Source organism: Salvelinus sp. IW2-2015, linkage group LG27 (genome assembly GCF_002910315.2).
Source record: "Salvelinus sp. IW2-2015 linkage group LG27, ASM291031v2, whole genome shotgun sequence".
NCBI lineage: Eukaryota > Metazoa > Chordata > Actinopteri > Salmoniformes > Salmonidae > Salvelinus > Salvelinus sp. IW2-2015.
Genome location: NC_036867.1, coordinates 33,046,523 through 33,068,348, shown reverse-complemented (window position 1 = coordinate 33,068,348; position 21,826 = coordinate 33,046,523). Strand labels below are relative to the sequence as shown.

General features: G+C 40.1%; 1 protein-coding gene and 1 long non-coding RNA gene across 2 annotated transcripts; both read right to left on the bottom strand.

The window, feature by feature from the left end:
• Nucleotides 1–356: 356 nt before the first annotated feature.
• On the bottom strand, nucleotides 357–3,363 carry LOC111953816 (uncharacterized). The gene is made up of 3 exons (XR_002875920.2): nucleotides 3,061–3,363; nucleotides 2,481–2,574; nucleotides 357–1,577 (listed from the first exon to the last, which is right to left on the bottom strand). It is a non-coding gene; the product is annotated as an uncharacterized lncRNA (long non-coding RNA).
• Nucleotides 3,364–7,089: 3,726 nt separating this feature from the next.
• LOC111953323 (CD99 antigen-like) lies at nucleotides 7,090–21,119 on the bottom strand. The gene is made up of 14 exons (XM_070435486.1): nucleotides 21,036–21,119; nucleotides 20,837–20,902; nucleotides 16,278–16,307; nucleotides 15,764–15,826; nucleotides 15,386–15,424; nucleotides 14,841–14,885; nucleotides 14,584–14,619; nucleotides 13,900–13,938; nucleotides 13,265–13,315; nucleotides 13,012–13,116; nucleotides 12,012–12,038; nucleotides 7,876–7,998; nucleotides 7,613–7,666; nucleotides 7,090–7,244 (listed from the first exon to the last, which is right to left on the bottom strand). The coding sequence occupies exons 2-14, from the start codon at nucleotides 20,895–20,897 to the stop codon at nucleotides 7,216–7,218; spliced, it is 702 nt and encodes a 233-aa protein (XP_070291587.1). The 5' UTR covers nucleotides 20,898–20,902; nucleotides 21,036–21,119; the 3' UTR covers nucleotides 7,090–7,215.
• Between the last annotated feature and the right edge of the window lie 707 nt (nucleotides 21,120–21,826).

Below are 21,826 nucleotides of genomic sequence, written 5' to 3'. Positions count from 1 at the left end.
ACACACACATTTAAATACAGTACGCCTTCTCTAGGCCTACGTGATTGTCCTCTAAACTTTATTAATGCTTTATTACTAAAAGCAGACAGCTTAGAGCACTTTCTTCTTGGGAGAATATCAGACAACCAAAAGAAAACCTTGTACCCATCTTCTGAAAGAGCCAAGAGATGATAACCTCAGTTTCTTCCTGTGAGGCACCAGTTGATGCATCCCAAATGTCACCCTATTCCCTATATAGTGCGCTACTTTTGACCAGAGCCAGTAGAAGTAGTGCACTACATAGTGAATAGGGTGCCATTCGGGACGAAGAGTGTCTAGCACTGAAATATATTTAAGGGGGAGTAAACAAAAGGAAACAAACTGAAATATATATGTTTCTCTCCTCACGCCTCCACCCTCTAAGTTATTGCCTGAAGCTCCTGTTTTTAACGGTGCATGCAGTTTGCTCGAGTTTCAACCTGGCTAGGTGGATAGCACAGTTAATGTACCTGACAGCAAAGCAATGGAATTCCGAGAAAACATCTGGGTGTCAAATGAAAGAGATTGTCAAAGCAAATAGACTCGGGCAGTACTGAAACTCTTTGGGAGTGTTATTGTGATGTCAATGCTATTGAATAACTGATAGAGAATACAGCCAGCTGGCCCCACTGATTAGTCCATTTTAGTGCAGCTTTAAGTTATGTAAGGCTGCTGCTGTTCTCCAAGTGGGAAGATGAAGGACTGGAACAGACTGGACAAGAGAGATAGTGAGCTGGAAGGTGGAATGGGAAGGTGGGCTTGTTACTGTAAGTAGCTTATATACATTTTGGAAGAAGTTATTATTCTATTTAGTTAGAGGTTGTGTTTAGTCTTTCAGGATAGCGTTAACAGTTCTGTACTTACCTTATATCTCCTTAGCCTTGGTAGGCCTACACAGCCCTTCCCAGACCCTCACAGTGAGGTCTACCATTCTCTCATAGGACAATAGTGGTGTACAAGCCTATAGATGAATATTGCTCCAACAACATCTATGAATAGGATCCCTGAGGCCAATATTACTTCTTCTTTCCCTAGCTTCCCTCGTCTCTGGAGTCTATGCAAGACTAGCATGACCCCTATAGGGCTGTTGGAGTTGAGTGTGACTTTAACTTTGACCAGGAAAAGTGCTTTATTTAAAAAGCCACAGTGCCCTCTAGTGGCAACATAAACACAATATAAAATATTCCAGATATTTCCAGCATAACATCAAAATAAGGAATGCCTTTCAACTTGAATTCAATGGCCACATTTTTTTWATGTAATTGGAATCATGTTTATTTATTTTTATTTATGGACAAACTTGATTCCAATTTCATTTTTTTTAAACTATTAGAGTGGTGGCCTACACTACCACGCATAAACATGAACATGAGTATACAGTACTATTGCTACAGTATCTTGCCACACAAAACAAGCTTCTAATCTAAGAATCTGTCCAGTTTTTTCTGGAAGTTGTCGAAGGCATCTTTGCCCAAGTAGTCAGCCTGGCCCTCCTACCACAGCCAGCACTGCTCCAGATCATCCTCCTCTGTCTCTGCAGCAGTCTACAAGGAAATAACCTAGATGTTCAAAACCAAGATTATATAATAGATTAGGAACCAAGATGATAAATTATGTTAGAAATAACCAAGATGATAACTAAAACAGATTAGGCAGCCATTCCATTCACCATCAGTCAGAAGAGTAATGAAAGATGGAGACATGAGGGACATTAAAATAAACCACTAAAGGAATGGTTACCGGGAGGCCTTGACGCAATACCATGTGTGATATTTTGTTGTAAGGTAAATTATGTTAATACTGTTGTGCACCAGCAGAGGGTGTTACGACAGTAGAATGTGTATTTTGCCAACAATTTCTGTAATGTTTACCATTTAGACATGGAAGATAGATCGATCATTTATTAAATCAGTTCCTAATAGTAGTTTTTAAATATACACTGAGTGTACAAAACATTCGGAACACCTTCCTAATATTGATTTGCAAGAACAACCTCAATTCATTGGGGCATGGACTCTACAAGGTGTTGGAAGCGTTCCACAGGGATGCTGGCCCATGTTGTCTCCAATGCTTCCCCCAGTTGTGTCAAGTTGGCTAGATGTCCTCTAGGGCGTGGACCATTCTTGACATGTGAAACTGTTGAACGTGAAAAATCCAGCAGCATTGCAGTTCTTGACACACTCAAACCAGTGCGCCAGACACTTATTACCATAGCCCGTTCAAAGGCACTTAAATCTTTTGTCTTGCCCACTCACCCTCTGAACGGCACACATACACAACCCATGTCTCAGTTGTCTATAACCTGTCTCCTCCCCTTCATAACTGATTGAAGTGGATTTAACAAGTGACATCAATAAGGGATTATAGCTTTCACCTGGATTGACCTGGTCAATCTATGTCAAGAGCAGGTGTTCCTAATGTTTTGTACACTCAGTATATGTTAGTGTAGACAGGTGACGTACAGGTTCAGTGGCAGGATCCTCCATGGGGTTGAAAGCTGTGTCAGTGACCTCTGACTCCTCCTCACTGGGTCCACGTGGGTCTCCAGCTCCTCCCCTAGAGTGGGTAATTATTACCCACTAACTGGTTTACACCAGGTTGCAAGTATTGACTAAAATGGCCTCAATCATATAGGTCCCTGATGCAGATTTCAATAGGGGTTGAGAAAGCATTTTAGTCACTTTCTCACACTGTTCCTTCCTATGACGCATTGACATTGACAGGGCGTGCACAGCCTCTTGAATCACAACCTTAGTTGTGCCAGTGCGATAACCTTAAATTCTCTCAATTCTTACCCGTTGAGCAAAATCCCTGAAGCTGATCGGAATTCGTAACCAGGTTAAAGAGATATCAGAATGAACAACTAATACTTACCAATTCCAAAATCCCTCAGACACCTAAGTCGTAACTAATTAATAATCATAATGAATAGATAATGCATAGGCATGACTAATTAGATGACGAGGCATTTGGCTACCTTAAGAGAGTCATAGTTGCTCTCGCCGTTTACAAGCTCAATATCACGTTTTGTTAAATACTAACCATTTCTCTTGGCTTTGTGGATAATCGGGCCTCTTCTCCCTTTCCTCTGTGAGCAGAGTGACTTCTCGGAGTAATGATTCTGTGAGGTTCTCTATCAACGACACTGTAGCTTCTCTAACCTTTGGCTTCTCCTCTCCCCTTTGGCTTCTCTTCTTCTCTCCCCTTTGGCTTCTCTTCTTCTCTCCCCTTTGGCTTCTCTTCTTCTCTCCCCTGGCTCTGTGAAAGAGGTATGACGGTGTGTACTGTTGAGAACCACCTAAGGCACGTTGGTAGAGGTGTGTAGAGAGGAGAAGAGTAGGGGGACAAGAGTAGTGGACTCTCATCTCTCTGTGTGGTAATCTTGCGTAAGAACAACAGACATGGGGGGAAAAACACACACGTTCTTTAAAGGATGTACCTTGTAGTTCAACTATGCAGTTGAACTACTACTTTAAATCAAACATTAAAATTGATTTGCTGTCAAAGATCAAGCTTTGACATTGTAAGATTGGTTCCTTGGCTTTAAAACAAATGTATTATTGAGTGCGTGTTTATATTAGAGACAAGTGGTGTCTCGGGAGATTTCAGTACACTCARGAGTGTGTCTGCATCCWGGAACACACATTTGCTGTATTGGGTGAGGGTCCAACAGTGGAGCTTGGTGAAAGTGACCCCCAGTTCTGGTTGTCCCAGCCAAGATAGATGTGCTTGGTCTCCGCTYTCCAGCACGTCCACTACCAGGACCTGGTCAAACACATGGCCCAYGGCAGCCCTATGGGGAGAGAACACGGGATTTACTACAACTACAATTAGATTTTACATGACTTCAATACACAAAAAATACACTAGGTCCGCAGTGCACTCAGGATTGCAAAAGACTCCATCCAGTGAATCTAATACCCCCTTAACTGATGAGAGACAAAATATTGCATTTGTCTGATTTTACAAGGACCTCTGTCACAGACACAACTTTCATTCAAATTCGAATAGGTCTTGCATCACTCTCCATGACTCAGCGATATCATATTATATTTCTGTCCGAGATGCAGGACTGTGGTCCTTTGTCGTCGTAAACACTGTCCTACCACCAGAGCCCCCATGCAGTAGCAGTCTGGGTGGCCAGGAAGACAAAGGCCTGGTTCGCTGCTGGCACAGGAAGACAAAGCCTGTTCGCTGTGGCACAGGAAGACAAAGGCCTGATTCGCTGGTGGCACAGGAAGACAAAAGCCTGATTCGCTGGTGGCACAGGAAGACAAAGGCCTGATTCGCTGGTGGCACAGGAAGACAAAGGCCTGATTCGCTGGTGGCACAGGAAGACAAAGGCCTGGTTCGCTGGTGGCACAGGAAGACAAAGGCCTGATATTCACTGGTGGCACAGGAAGACAAAGGCCTGGTTCGCTGGTGGCACAGGAAGACAAAGGCCTGTTCGCTGGTGGCACAGGAAGACAAAGCCTGATTCACTGGTGGCACAGGAAGACAAAGGCCTGGTTCGCTGGTGGCACAGGAAGACAAAGGCCTGGTTTGCTGGTGGCACAGGAAGACAAAGGCCTGGTTTGCTGGTGGCACAGGAAGACAAAGGCCTGGTTCGCTGGTGGCACAGGAAGACAAAGGCCTGGTTTGCTGGTGGCACAGTAAGGAAGAGTGGGAGGTGTTATTTATAGAAATAGATGACTAACACCCAGCAGGGGAGTTTCACAGTTTTATAGTGCCATCAGCATTATGTTCTTTACGAGTTAAAAGTAGTTCATTTCTCAAGTTCTTCTCGAGAGTCAAGCACTTCCTCTTTTCCTCTTGCGTTAAGTTAGAGAGTGCAAGAGAGTGATGTCAATCAATTTGACACTGACAGGTTATATTAAAATGGTTATGATATAATGATGAGAACTTACCTGGCATGGTGTGTGACAGTGACTCCTCTAAATGAATTAACAACTTGAGGCAGAGGTAAAAGTGATAAATGGTTATAAAAGTGTCAAAGTGATCGATCAGGCCCCGCACCACTGGCAGAGAGGACTTGGCAGAAAATGCACTGGTTTCCCCTAAAATGAAACTCCAATATGTTGATGATACTGTAGTCCGACAGTCCAGCGAGTCCAGCAGTAGTAACTGTCCCACAAACAATAGATACGGAATGATCAGTATAAAGTAATGGATTTTTTTTTTACAGCCATTTCAATTGGCTTTACAGCCATTTCGATATTTGTAGATGTACTATGAGTTTACCTAAAGCCAGGGAGTATAACCCTGGTGTCACGTTCTGACTTTAGTTATTTTGTATTTTCTTTGTTTTAGTTTGGTCAGGGCGTGAGTTGGGTGGGTTATCTATGTTTTGTGTTTCTATATGGGGTTTTCGTTTGGCCTGATATGGTTCTCAATCAGAGGCAGGTGTTTGTCATTGTCTCTGGTTGGGAGCCATATTTAGGTAGCCTGTTTTGTATTGTGTTTTGTGGGTGATTGTTCCTGTTCCTGTGTTTGTGTATGTTCACCGTTTCAGGACCGTTTCGTTTCGTTCTCGTGTTTTGTTAGATTATTCGTGTTCATTAAAATGGATAATCATCACGCTGCATATTGGTCCGACCTTTCTTACTCCTCGTCAGATGAGGAGGACGAATWCCATTACACCTGGTAGCTACACAAATACATCTGATGTTTTTAGAGCAAGKGCAAATCAGAGTGAGTCTATTTGAGTTCTCGGTCATGTGTCACTGGTRATTTGACTAAAATGAAAACCTGCAGGGTTTAAGCAGGACCTTCAACAACTGTACTSAGTAGGCCAARCCCTGGAACTAAGTGCATAGTACTATGTGCAGGTGCATTCAATTCACTGTAGAACCYTTGGTCAATCTTCATGATATACAKATMAATGGTACTATGGACWACAACACTGATGTTGAAACTTGATGGAAAACAACATTAAATAAAAATACCAATCAATTGTAAAAAGTGAACTTTATTGACAACAATAAGGTACATTATCGACAGCCCTCCATTGTCTTTCAGAGAAGGAATCAAACTTCCCTCAAAACACACAAAAGAACTACCTYCAKTCAACTAAGTCAACAAATMATTTCCTGTATTGGTAAAGAATAAGCAGTAACACTTCTTCAGTTACAGTTACATGATAGGTTTTAATTACATGTGCTGAAAGTTAAAGGAGAACAAAAATGGCATATATCACACAGCAAAAAAACAGCAGCGCTTTTATATGCATTCTTCATTAGCATTTACAGCACAAGTGACATGGTAGAATATGCTGGTTTACCAGTTTGGTATCAACCCCAGGTATCAATTTCTATTCTTATCTGTATTGCATCAGAAATCAAGCAATCATACATACAAATCTTAAACAAGTATAACTTKAAAATAACCACTTCTCAGTATAAATGTTGTTTTGTAAATAAACATGCACAATGCATTTTTTTTTAATACCATTTACCATGTGCATTTATGGTATCTTTCCTCACGTAAACACTAACGAGTGGCTTGCACCCCAAACAATTGACTTACTAGAAGACAAAACGTGATGCGGCTTTTAAGTTGAGCTTGAAACCAATCCTCATCCCAAAATAGTACCCTACACATTCTATTTATATCCACCAAAAGAATCCCTTTCTCTAAGGCACTTTTTTCATTATACCTTCATCTATACAAACATTTCTAAATCCTTCTATTAAAATTGAATCSAATTAATAATTACATGAGTCTGCCATGTTGTAAAAGTATCCTTTGTGTGCATGGTTTGTTTTGATGTGTAACTACATACTCGCCTGGGMTATATTTTAAAACAAGCGCTGTTATTTGATGAAAAGAGAGATCCTACTGCCAATCAGAATGTGATATATGTGGAGACAGTTCAAGTAAAACAAACATGAAAGCTATGTGCAATGTAAACACAGGCAAATGTCAAATGTAGTTGTGGATAGTATTGGATAAGTATTCAAGTTGTAAATCTATCTAAGTGTCTTTACACAGCTAGATAAGGCGCACACAAAAAAAGAAAACATATAACTAACATTCTCCAAAAGTTAAATTCCAAACGAAAGACAAATGAAAAAATATATATAGATTTTATTGTATTTTGTTGCCCACTGACGTCTCCAGCAGACAGTTGATACCTGCTGATGGAAGAAGGTGTTCCTTCGCTATAGGTGAGGTTCCTCTATGATGACCTGATCGAAGTTAATATGACTTGAGCAAGTTGCTCATCACTGGAATCAGAGGAAGCACAGAAATAATGGTTATGTTATGTTCACAAAACAAAAAAACAATACATTGGAATTTAAAAGAACTTAAAACCCTTCTCAGCAGACCTTTTCCGGAGGGTTCCTTTGCCCTAATCTGTAGGAAAGAAAAGGAGGGCAGAGAGAAGTAAAGAAACAGAGGAGAAGCAAGACCCACCCAGAGAAAAGGCAGGAAAACAGAACAGGAATACTAGATGGAGATCTAGTATTAGGGAGTAGGGAGTATTTAGGAAGGTAGTAGATAGTGTAGGTAGTATATTGGAGTAGTGGGTAGTATATTGTAGGAGAGGGAGAGAGAGAGAGACTAGTGAGATCGTGTAATAACTAGTGCTTACATTGYGGACCAGACCGACCTCCATGTGCGTTCTTTCCCATTTCTGGGTCTGCACCTGAATGGAGAAATACATAAGCATTTACATCGAAGAACATGTTATGTGCCACAGACAACTTTATAGTGGGACCTCTAGACCCTTGTATCTTGCCTTGAGACATGGTTGTAGACTTGTATTAGATGCCATACAGGGATCTACAGCCAGGGCAACCTTMTATCCACTACTACACATACTGTACTGTACGTATCCCAATCCCATTCACTCACCTCCCTGAATCTTGAAACACAGTTTCTTCTTCTGGTAGGCAAAGTAGCTGGAGGCAGCYCCAAGGAGGGCCACTCCTATTGCACTCACTACGCCAGCGATCTGACCAGATCCAGCTTCTACATCTACACAACAAAAAGATCCATTGTCGTTGTTGTTTAGTTGATACGGTTGTTTTCTCTCTGATTGATTSTTATTAACCCTCCTGCTTTTTTTCCCGGTCGAATTTGACCGATTTACAAGTGTTATCTCTGAAAATTGTAGTTCATTTAATCTGATTGTAATAAGGTTCCATGACTTTGTCCACACAGGGCATTTGAATACACAAAATATATTTAGATGATTTTTGATGTTTTATTTAACTTTTGTACAGCTGTGGTGTTCCCGGTCAAAAATGACCGGTCATTAGAAATGAATGGGTGAGAKTACAATTAGTGTATAAAATTGCGTTCAGGCACATGCCCATTCATCAGATGGACACACTTCCTCTCCCAGACCCCCACATGCATGTGTGTTTGAGCGCACACACACACACACACACACACACACACACACACACACACACACACAATGCCATCACACATCACACTCACTCCCATTCTTGGCTTCCAGGCAACCCCCACAGGAACCTTTACCCAATAGAATCTTTCCCCAACAGGAACCACACCTGTTGGCATTCTCACAAACAATCGCAACATTGTTTCAATAATATAAAGAACTTTTCTCACAGCTCTGGTATATAAAGCTTTTTTGAGGCCTTTCTCACAATTCATTCCATGGCAGCACAATGACCAAACGATATACTGAGGCTCTTGATCATYTCTTTTATCATGACACTGGTGAGGAGGAGAGAGTCCTTGTTAAACTTTGACACAAATRAGTCTGTGATAAATAGCACAATATGTTTCATCTGAGTATTAATCCATAATTCATCTGTAAATAATCCATACATTATGCTTTTTTTACTCAAAAARGAGTTGTATGAGCTCAGGTCAATGAGGCCTACAGGCCATTAATAGCAAATAGAAGTTCAAAACTTGTAATGTTCACAATAACTTAAGTTGATAAAAAGATCTAACACAACATTAGGTGATAATATATGTATTATTATGGATTTATAATCAGCTGTAATGGGGCAGTAATTTTGGACCGGGAACACAGCATTAATTAACATGAAACAGGAGGGTTAAAGTCTATTAAAGAAAGTGTGAGTGAGTGAGGCTATTATTCATGTTGCATAACTTGCCTTTTTTTCTCAAAAACATAAGGCTCTAGTCTAGTTGCACACCAATGGAAAACATTAGGAACTATACCACAATTCCACAAGGTGGTGGTCGAGAGCCTTTTTATGAAGGCATCTGGTTGTAATGTGCTGGCAAAGTATTTCTGGGTAGAAAATAGTGCAACAACAGAACACTACGGGGGCTGAAACACAAATATTCCAGAGTTTCTCTTTAAAAACATCTTTAAAACTATCTCGACAAAAAAAAAAACATGAAACCATGAAACCTCAGAGAAAGCCACAACCCAGTGATACAGTGAAGGACATAACACGAACCCAACTCCAAGGACACAGAAAGTAACAAAGAAAGAAATACACAATGGGATTAAAGTGAACAAACACTTGAACTTTTGATGAATAAACCTTACATACAAGTCAAAACTGGTTTTTCCCATAGAGAACCGCTGTGAGTAATAGTGTATCAAGCATTGAAACAGGGCGGTGCCCAGGGTAAAAACTGGATGACACCCCAACAAACGGTGACTTACTGCTGGAGAATGCAACCTACCGCCTGTGGCTACAATCGTACAGTTCAGTCCAATAACCTTCGCTCACAGTCACACATGGAAGCTATATTCTTCAAGAGCCGGGTGCATGGATTCCATCAACAGAAACCACGCTATGTGTTATACCAGAACACCATCAATCAGAACACTGTTCAGCAGGCTTTATTAACATCTGAAGGAATACAACAACAGACAAAGAGACGACAATAGCAATGTGTTGATAGCTAACCTGTAACACACACAAGAAAGAGAGGTAGCACTTCTAACATGGTAAGACACGTTGTAATGGAGACAATATTTTGTGTTTGAATGCAAGTGGCCAAAGAAACATACCCCCAATGAAAAAGACATCCTTCAACCTTACAGGAACATTCACCATGATACATAAATCATTTGTAAACGCACAAGATTGTATAACCTCTTCTGGCTTAGCAAATGTATTAGAAATGTTGGAATATGAGAGAACTGCATGTCAGGATGTTCTAGAACACATTAGCACAAAAAAAGTGTTGGATCTTTCAACCGAGTGCTGTGAAGTTTGGCTATGCTAGGAATGTGTGCTGACTAGGCCTCTGTGAGGGGCTGTTAGGGCTAGGCTGCAAAAGCCTTAGTAAGTAACGGGCTTAGGGTACAGTAATGATGGGCATGTTATGACAGGATGCGACACAGGAAAAACATTTCAACAAAGACCTTCCAAGACATCTGGACTATGACCCATAATTGTCCAAAATTGTAAACATTGAGGGCTTCTCTAGCATTTTTATATCTTCATTATTTTTTGCATTAATTGACATGTCATCTGGAAAGACTATCACACAAGAAGGAACGCACATATGAAACAACTACATGCAATGCATAAGAATGCCTGAAAAACCACACTAACCGTGGAAAATGTGGTTTCCACTGGCAAGTGGCCAAATATTGATAATAATATCAGTAACCGCTATCTTTAGGCTTATAGCTGTAACATTTTACAAAACAGAATCCCATAAGCTCAACACACAGGGATGATTCAGAAACTGTGACTTCAGAAAGTAAAGAGAAGGGTGGGGTGTCAAAGAGGAGATGGAGAGCACACCCACTCCTTAAGGGATAAAACCTCTGAACTTTGTACTAACCCTAGCTTTAACCCAGTGAAAACTGGAGCCTACACTCAGAAAAAAAGGATCTCTCTAGAACCTAAAAGAGTTATTCGGCTGTCCTATATTAGAATCCTGTTTGGTTCCAGGTGGAACCAAAGAGAGTTCTACATGGAACCCAAAGGGGTTAACCTATAGGGACAGCCAAATAAACCTTTTGGAACCATTTTTTCTAAGTGTACAAACCATTGATCAGCCCTGAGAGGTGTTTTAAAGCACCTCAAACCTTTAACACCATGTAAACAACTAATCAGAACACTCCCTCATATCTGAGCACCAATCAGAACATAGGTGGATAGATGACTTCCTGATTCCTGAAAGTCACTGGAGGCTCATTCATTGGCCCACATCCAAAAGCTCCATGGCCTTCTCTAACAGAGGCAACACTGCTTGCTTTATGTTGGATATCCAAACATGGACGCCCTCTGGCATGTTAGCATCTAGCATCTTCAGGAATTGGCCCCACAGTAGGTCTAGATCTGCAACGACACAGAATCGTACCTGGGTTTTAGGCTATGGCCAATAGTGTGCACCCAATCAAGCCAATCAGAGTTAATTCCCCTTTGTATCCCAAACCAATAGTTCCCAATGTTCCCATAAAGCTTACTGTAATTATTTACCCAGAAGTTAAACTATATTTCTTGCTACTTAGGAAACAATTGCCATCCTCAAGCCTCCACTTGCACTATTTGATCAGGGAATCCTCAAAGCATGTTTCAACACATTTAGTTTGATAGACCTCATCCGCTCAGCGCAGCCCTTTTATTTGTTTTATTATTCATTTTCAGTATCTGTGCTGTGTTTGGATTGAAACAGGGAGTATAGAACAACATAATCCAACCGTGAGGAGCACACACTAAAACCAGGGAAACAATCAGACAACTTCCTCTGAGACAGGAAACGGATATGACTATAAAAGCCATATCATATTAGTCCCTCAAGAGGTGTGGGAAGAATTCATTGTCACTGAGATTCTTAATACTGCAGGCCTTTGACATCATGGTAAAGATGAGTGGTAAGAGTTAAATGAAAGGACTGGGTGTGGGTACAGTGGGCGAATACGGACTCTAAAGATTCCACCTAAATCTGGAGCGAAATAGCCAGAGAAATAGCCGTTCAACTTGACAAATGGCACCCCATGTAATTCCTCCTCTGAGACGCTTGATAATTAACATTATTTATTGTGGAAATAAATGGATTGATTGTTTTACCTTGAGGTTGATCTGCAGGAGCACCACCTCCTCCTGAAGAGGGAAAAAGAAAGCGAGAAAGTAAGCAATAAATCCATGTTTGTGTACTTACATTTTTCAGTATTACTGTTTTGAATCAGTTTTACTAGCAGCACACAAGAACTTCAGACAAACTTCAGGCGAACCGAAAGTGCTATAAATGGCGTACCATTGGGATCTGAGGGGGCTGGGTCAGCGGCACATGCTATAGATTCTAAAGAGGGAGTAGATGCACTTCTACTCCCTCTTAGAATCTGTAGTATATACTTCTAGACATMCTGTACATAGAAGTAGCTAGATAGGCCTGTGTGTGCTATTTACACGTATGTGCAAATGTTCATGAAGACTTCAGAGATGTATTGTAMAAAGACTTCATATAGTTGGTCAAATATTTCCAGATTCCTTTCAACATGTCGCCTTTAGCTTTCTAAAGCTCTCTTCCAAAGGGGCTCTCTAGTCATTACTGTGAGGGCTGAGATCTTCCCCTTACACCGAGTTCAATGACAGTTAATTTCAGTTTGTTTCCAGCTCCTCTGGACTCTCCAAAGTATCATGCAGGATAGCATCAGACGAACAGGCATATGGCACTAATTACATGAGGGGTTTTCCTATTCCCTATTTCCCTTTTTTTCTCTCTTTTGTAAAGAACAAGTAATTACTTCCATTCTAAGTGACTTAGAGGAAAAAGAGAAAGGAAATGCGTATACAGTTTTAAGACAGAACACTTCTGTTTTAGTCCACAGTGAATTTAGCACTGCAATTCATTTTAATATGGCAACAATGGACCATTTCTGTCGGGTCCCCAGCCTCCCCGACATACTCTATTGTGCGTATTTTGACGTATGCTAGTCTGAGTAGAAACTACTCTCCCTCAACAGTAAGATTGCAGGCCTACTGTTGGAAGTCAAACCCATGAACTAATTTGTTTGAGCAACACCCTTTGTCTTGCCTGTGACACTGCTTCTAAACTTAAATGTCCTACCTCCTCCTCCACCTCCTCCTCCTCCACCTCCCTTGCCGGGATCAGGCTTGTAGCCACCGTTATCGCTCACATCAAACAGGTCGCTGTCGCCGAAGGACCCGCCACCTTCCAGATGAAAACAGTATAGCAACAGTGAGTCAGTAACAATTAGGATTGTTTTCCTGCGAGTCCATAATAACAATAGACAGTAGCACACACATAGTATATGATCATCAAACTGAGGAAATAAATGAATATATCCAATGCTTAGTACCGGTGCCTCCATCTTTAGGTGGAACAACAGCTGGTTTATCCGGTACGGGATCTATGGATGATAGACATTACAGAACAAGGAAGAGGAGTGGGAAGTTATATTACATTATAATACGTTATAATAACATTATAATAGGTTTTCACACTGGGAAGCATGCCACTAGTCCCTCATACCATTTCCTCCGACATTAGATGTGAAAACATCAGCACCTACAATCACTTAAGCTCTTAAGTGAGAGTGACAGTGTGGTTAAGCAGGTTTTGAAAGCTCAAGAGGCCCAGCTTCTTATCAAGAGAGGTGAGAGTGTGAGAGTCACTGGACGCAAAGCAGAGGGAATCTCCTTTACATACCCAGCCATCACCATGTCTCAAGACATCTCAAGACGTCTCAAGACAAAAGGTGATTGCTGGGTATGTAATGGCTGTTGAGGAAAAGCTTAATCATAGATAGCAGTGGGTGTGATTCATCACAAGCCCGGTTGATTGCTTGATTCAATGATTGATGAATTGTTTGTTTGTCGATTGGGTTAAGGAAACAGGGAGGGAGGGACAAAGGGAGAATCCCCAATATAGACCTGCACCAAATAGAAAGACTTCTTCCCTAGACTGAGAAACTAACAATAACTTTGACTTTACCTGGACCCAAGGCATCAGACAGGTCAAAACCCATCCCATCTATGAAGAGAAAATATAACAGAAAACATTCTATGATTGCATAATTTACAATGGATGACATCTCCCATCTTGAGGTCAATACTAGGTTTGCTTTAGGAATCAGAAGCCGGGCCTAAAATTAACTGTTTGGTCTGCAGCCACTGTGGCAGGTACTCGCCACTCAGATTTTTTACCAGCCAAAACATTACACTTTTTTTTTTTACGGATGACCATGCTTTGTAATGTTTCTAAAACAAGAAATGTATTAGTAAGAAGTAATGTGGTATATTGGGATATAGGATTCATATTTCATTGTGCGATTAGCAGCTGTGAAACAAAACAGCAGAAATACTTTTGAAAACAGCTACTGCAGCATTTTTCTGCAATAAATTGCCATTCGCACTTTTGACTACTTTATTCACAAATGTAATGCTCGCACTGTAGAGACCTGCAAATTGAACACCGTGGCTGGTGAAATAGACATTCTTACCCGCCAATACCTAAATCTACCCACATTTGGCGGGTGGTGGATGTTCATTTTATGCACTGATCAGAATGTCTTCCTGTGTTCAATAATCTGAGAGCTAGAATCCTGATCAAATAGGATGGAAACTGTAATTACAAGTGATTAGTGTTACTTCAGCTGGTTGAGTTAATTTTACTTACCCTCAGCTGTTTTTTTGGGATCTACAGGTTTGGGATCTGGAAAGGGCATCAAGTATATCAACTATAAGAGCATTGTATTCCACATTTGGAAAATGATTGGACAAATGATTGGACAACATATTTAGTTAAGAACACATTAAATAAACACATTGACGTATCCATAAAATATAAATAATCTGAGAACAGAAAGAAAATCTTAGTTGAAATACATGTGAGCTATCCATTAATTTGACATGTGTTGGCCATAGATGCCTTACTAGTTCCACCTTCTTTAGGAGGGATCCCAGCTGGTTTACCAGGCTCTAAGAAGAGGAAAGGTGAATCAAGGAAAATGGATTAAAAAAAGCCTCAACTTTAAACCATAATTCCCAGGATTTTCACCTTTGAGTTTTACCATTTTAAAGCCAGGAAAGGAAAACTTATTAGAATTATAGCATAATAAAATAAGGTGATCCAGGCTGGGATTTGCTGAAAGGGATGGGTGTTTAATTTAGCCAGTTATTACTGGTTGAATATAACTGAATACCACAACAGTATAACTATACACTTTGATGCAGTTATAAATCTATCACCCAAATCGCAAACTGGATGAAACCTTAAAAGCAAATCATTGAAAAAGAAATCAGAGACAAGGAATGATCCAATCTTATTATCCCAGCACCAACGAGCTGGTGAGAGTAAGTCTGTTGAATGGGAAGGGTAACCAAATGTAAGTCTGATATATAGAAAAGTTCCAAGAGGAAAACCAACACCAGCTTAGACAAAGAGGGAGCCATCTACACCTATTATTGTGTCACTTTACCATCTGGACCTAGAGCATCGAATAGATCAAATCCTCCTCCTGGAGATGAAGAAATATAATGACATTTATTTATGCTTTTAGCATGATTATAACACTGTCAACACAGAAGAATCTGGTCATGTAGAGGGGTATTTGAAGAAGTGTGACAACACAAAGGAAATCCTTGCATAGAGTTGATAAGAGTCCCTTCGGGGGGCTGGGCCACCCTACAGTCACATGTTGTGCTAATATTCTGTTTCTTTAAAGTGGTTACTCATGTTGAGTCATATGAGTCGTGACTAATGAGATGTCTATCTTCCCTTGCTTGTGACTTTTGTTGACTTCCAGAGTTTGTTTCATCCCACAGTCAGTGTTATATTATGTGATAGGTTTCCCTACCTGGACTGGGATCCTTTGCAGGTTTCTTTGGCTGTTTTGGAATAGCAGTTGCCTTCGGGTTATCTAAACAAAGAGATAGGTTTTTTTTGCCTTTCATTAAATCATTAATCACATTTCATCTATAAATCTGTATAAATCTATACGGCTGGAAATGTTAACGAAACAAAAATCTGTACTATAATAACAGGATCATCATGTGTTATGAGTATTAAGAATTKAAATMGTCATTTCTAATCATATATAAAAGATTTTCAGAAGGCCTACATTYTATTTGGACCTGAAATCCTGTTCAGTAATAACTAACTAACCAATTTGCATTARGCAAAATGRATTCAACTGGATCAGAGRCAGACAGCGCTGTGAGCAGTGCTACAGATAGGCAGAGGAGGAAGACGTACCACCTGAACACGGTGAGGAACAGCCATTACACCTGTTTCGTCAYTATGAACTACATCTACAGTTGGCTTACCTATCAACAGACATCAAAATAAAATAAAAAGATCAAGAAACTTACCAAAATCTAAGGCATCAGAAAGATCAAATTCTGTGGGACAAAGATGAAATACTATTGGTCAGCCACAATGCCCAAGAAAACGCTGAAACACCCACAACACTGGCTGTCTACGCATCTTAGTTAGCACCACTTTCTACTCAACTAACTCAACTAGCTTTTTTAACTGTGTGCTAAAAAKGTTCCATGGAACCACCAGTTGCTATGTGCGTGACTGATATTGTGACAGTGTTTGTGCTACTTAACAGCAGGTAGGACATCCTGTATTGGTTGCCTGGTGAGGTTTTGTTATGAGGGAACTGGCCTTGCCTGGCATGCAGTCTGTTGCCACTACAGTCAGTTGCGGTTTGAATGACTCATAGGCAGCTGAAACCGGAGAGCCTCCTTGAACACTCTACTTTCTCTACTCTGCCTTGGCTGTAGTTAAACCTTTAGGAATGAACCAGGCTAAGACTGAACTAGCACACTAACTAATTAACTAATTACCTAATTAGCCAACCCACTTAAAATAGAGGCCTCCCAGTTTGAATACATTTGCTTACTGCGTCCGAACCTTCGACTGTATAAGAATAAGGTCTCAAGTGAAACTGAGCAGAAAAGTCAGATAGTTGCTTCTTACACTGTAAAACCAAGTGTTTAGGATCTGAACACATATCTAAACTAACACTTTTCTGAGACACTTTTTAACACGCATCAAGGCATTTAGAATTGAAATGAAAACACATCACAGTGTTTAGATTGTAACACTTGTTAACCACATGAACACGTTTATTCAGCACAAGGCGTTTAGGTTTTAAAAACTAAACACTGGGGGTGTTGCTTGAACACTGTAGGGAGTAAAGCAGTATTTTCATATTTCCCAGCATGCCTCTTGAGTGAATGTGAGCAATGCAACCCATGACTGTGTTTGTTAGTGACAGAGAGATGGTTGTTGCAATAAATTCAGTCCAAGTAATTACCTAAATTAATCTGTAACCCTTTATGACCACATATTATACATTGACTGTATGAACATTAGGAACACCTGCTCTTTCCATGACATAGACTGACCAGGTGAAAGCTGTGATCCCTTATTGAATTTACTTGTTAAATTTATTTAAATCGGTGTAGATGAAAGGGAGGAGTATGGTTCAAGGGTTTTTAAGCCTTCAAACAATTGAGATGTGGATTGTGTATGTATGCCATTCAGAGGTTGAATGGGCAAGTCAAAATATTAAGGTGCCTTTGAACGGGGTATGGTAGTAGGTGAACTTGGTAGTAGGTTAACTGCAACGCTGCTGGGTTTTTGCCGCTCAACAGTTTCCCGTGTGTATCAAGAATGGTGGGAAGCATTGGAGTCAACATGGGGGAGCATCCCTGTAGAATGCTTTCGAGACCTTGTAGAGTCCATGCCCCAACAAATTTAGGCTGTTCTGAGGGCAAAAGGGGGTGCAACTCAATATTAGGTAGGTGCTCCTAATGTTTTGTACACTCAGTGTACATTTCATAAGGCCTCGACGTTGTAGTCTGAAAATCTTGGCTTATGTGCCACATCAGACCTTCAAGTCACAGGACGCTGGTTTATGATGTGATTAGTAATTCCTATCAGAATGAGGGAGGATATCCAAGAATTTGAAAATTGTATCACTCACAACCTGCAGTCAGAATGACTGCTATGGTGAATGACTTAATAAACAAGACAACCTGAACCAGTGGTTCCCAACCAGGGATAATAGGACCCCCGGGGCTACTTGGCCTAGCCACAAGGGGTACTTGAGAATACTCATGAGACCATATGCCTACTAATAAAATACTCATGAGGGGGTAAACCAGGGGTACTCTGGCAGAGCAAATTCTGTTGGTGGTACAGTAACTGCAAAAGGATAAGAACCACTGACCTAAATGATCTAAACTAAAACAACCATCTCAGTAACGGGTGCAATAAATCCAACCCCTCACAGATTGGATTAGTTTTTTGTTTTATGAAGTTATTTATCTTTGTATAGTATAACATCAYTTAATCAATCAATGTGTATGAGGAAACATAGATTTTAAAACAAACTATTCTACAAATCAACCTGCAACAAAGCATGCTGGGAAATATGATAATGAGGGCCCCTCCCATGTCTTTTTCACTCTGAGAGAGTTACCAGAAATGAACTCAACACAGCCAAGTAACAACAACACCATGCAATTAAAAAGATTTCTTGAATCAAATGTCCTGTCCAGTAAGGTGACAGACATTCCTAACACTGATCTGAATAAGGCATGGGAAGTCACATCAATTTCTAATGACTAAATGCACTCTAAACAGGATGATGGGAAAGTAAACAGTAGTGTTATAAAACGTAATACTTAAGAGATATATGCGTTCTCTTGGTTGGAAACTGACTGGAAAAAGTTGAGTATCAGGTTTAATCTTGCGATCTAAATGCCTTTGATTAAGATGAAAACCTTTATTGGCTAATTTAAATGCCTAATGTTTAAGATTTAAACACTGATATTTGAGTTATAAACGTGTCACATGTTTCATGGTTTTACAGTGTACTTTCAGAAGAAAGACCAACAAGCTATTAACTGTATCAACTAACTAAATATAACCCACTTGTACTAATTATTTCACTGTGTACTGGACACTTGAGGCAATGATGGGGTAGTATAAAACAGTCTTTCTTCAGTTCAGTCTGGCTTTTAAATCTAGGCATCACATGTGTCATCATGAAGACAGCGTGCCCATCTGGGTAGGGGTTTGGGGCTGCATGCCTGTTGTCAACTCTAGCCAATTCTGGAGCAGCCTCACACAGGAAGCCAAGAGACACAGCCATTCACAGGATAGGAAATATATGTTGAATGTTACGTTCTTTGGGTGCTGAGTATAACTCACAGAGGAGCTATAAGGCTGAAAAGTCTTTCAAAGTCCAATATCTTGTAAATTGTCCCTGCAACAGGGTGATCAAATTAAGATCCTAAACCTATATATTTTTTTACAAACATTGCATTGTGGGAAAGAGGATCTGAAACATTGGGGTGAGAGCAACAGTATCTGATAGTATCTGATTAAAAACTAGCAACTAGCAAATGTATTGCCAACTAAGTTTGTTGGAGCTACTTTCTATCTGTGTATTTTTCAACTGACACACAAGTACAGAGAGCCTACAAAAAAAACAAGGTAGCTTAGCTTGAAAGTGTCTCGAAATAAGTTGTTAGTATGCAGTACAGGGAACTGTGTTCTGCAAACCTCCCTTACCTTTCAGTAATTAAATCCTGCTAGAAAACAAAACACTCTCTCTGTGCCTTTCAGACTTGTTTTTCAAAGTTGTGCCCAGTTGTGCAAGTTAGTATTGCACGCACATGTGCTTCCCTATGAGCCAAAGACACTACCCTGATTATAAAGGGCAGACTAGACACACCCTTGAGTCATATACTACCACACTAAGATGAGTCAGAACTCTTCTGAGAGCAAAGATTATAAAACTGTACAAGAAGTACACAAGTGTTGTAGTAGCCTACACATTTGAAAAGGGTTATACTGCCTTGCTGTTAAAAAGCATCTTCAGGATCAGTAGGTCCCCTGTGGGACGGTCGAGCTAACGTAGGCTAATGCGATTAGCATGAGGTTGTAAGTAACAAGACAATTTCCCAGGACATAGACATATCTGATATTGGCAGAAAGCTTAAATTATTGTTGATTTAACTGCACTGTCCAATTTACAGTAGCTATTACAGTGAATAATACCATGATATTGTTTGAGGAGAGTGCACAGTTTTGAACATGAAAAGTTCTTAATAAACAAATTAGGCACATTTTGGCAGTCTTGATACAAGATTTTTAACAGAAATGCAATGGTTCATTGGATCAGTCTAAAACGTTGCACACCACCTAGTTGCCAAAATCGTAATTGCACCTGGGCTGGAATAATATATTATGGCCTTTCTCTTGCATTTCTCTTGCATTCTCTTGCATTTCAAAGATGATGAAACAAAAAACAGTTGTTTTTTTCTTTGCATTATCTTTAAACAAATCTAATGTGTTATATTCTCCTACATTCCTTTCGCATTTCCACAAACTTCAAAGTGTTTCCTRTCAAATGGAACCAAGACAATGCARATCCTTGCTTCAGGGCCTGAGCAAAAGGCAGTTAGATTTGGGTATGTCATTTTAGTCGAAAATTGAAAAAAGGGGMCCGATCCTTATTAAGGTAAATGCATGTCATTCTTAGCTGTTCTACTAAAAACTGCATGGGTGAGTGCGGTGCGAAACAAATGCATGCAACAGGCGCGTGCCCTAACACAAATAGACATAACACATAGGGGGGCGCAGACATGGAATTTCCCAGTCTATTTTCTTGCCTAAATCTATAAACGTATTTCTACTACTTGTAGGCCAATCTTGTGTGTACCTTATCCAAAGGATGGGCCTAAGCAAGACGTATACCTTTAAATAGGCCTACGTTAACATCAACATAACAACAATAATAGCAATCATCATTATCATCATATTATTATCATTATCATAATAGCTATTCATAATAGGCCTAATAATGGCTTGGTTATGTATCCTGGGTGGGGGAAAAAAACCTTACCTTGTGTTTTCGTCCCTATAGCAAGAGTTACAAGCAAGGCAATCCATAAGCAAGATTTCATGTCTGCTGAATAGGAAAGAAAACAAAAGTTTTCCTGAATTATCCGATGCTGGATCGATATGGCTATTTTAACTAATTCCTTGCTCGGAGTTCTTTGTCAAAATAAATCGGTAACTTTAGGGTGTGTCAACGTGCCTACCAGCGCTCGAGTGTTCTCCAGTTACAGAGTGGCAGTCAACTTTCCAACAGAATGAAAGAGCAGTCACTGTGGGTGTGCTGCGGTAACTTCATTAAATAAAGGCGTTACCCTTGCCGCGCATCAGGTCACAAGCTGAGAGAAGTGAGGGGCATAAGCCTAAATTGACATTACTCTTGTTGCCTATCACCATCAATTGATTGAAAATGAATGTAATTATCCTTACTCAAACGCTATATGAACTGTCTCTATTCAAGGGAAATTATTATTTTATCAGCATATGCGTATAGGCTACACAAAAGCTATTTTGCATCAATTTCATTGTTTATGATGTAAAATAATAGAACACTGCAGACACCTACGTTCAATTATTTCCCAAATACTCCTCAGCAGATCCAAATGTGTGGTACTCCCATAACACATTGGCTATATGAACGGGGCGATTGTGCCATCTAGCGAGATGTCATGGTTTTCATTTTAATTTGTAACGTGCCTTTCCTTACTGTGCGGTGTGCGTAAAAGCGAAGAAAATGTGGCCATTGGCCATGGTGAAAATGGTAATGAGAAATAATGTAATTGGCAGCTATACTACAAACTCTCATCTTGTAAAATAGTGTGTAGTAGGCTATGGCCTAATCGATGTAATGCATAGTCTATAATAGGAAAATGACCAACATCGAATAACAGAGCACGATATTGAAATAATGTTTGCCTTATTATTTAAAAAATTATAATAATGAGATTTGAAATCGTCTCTGTTTATCAACATCTGAGGATTATGGAATCGTGGTCAG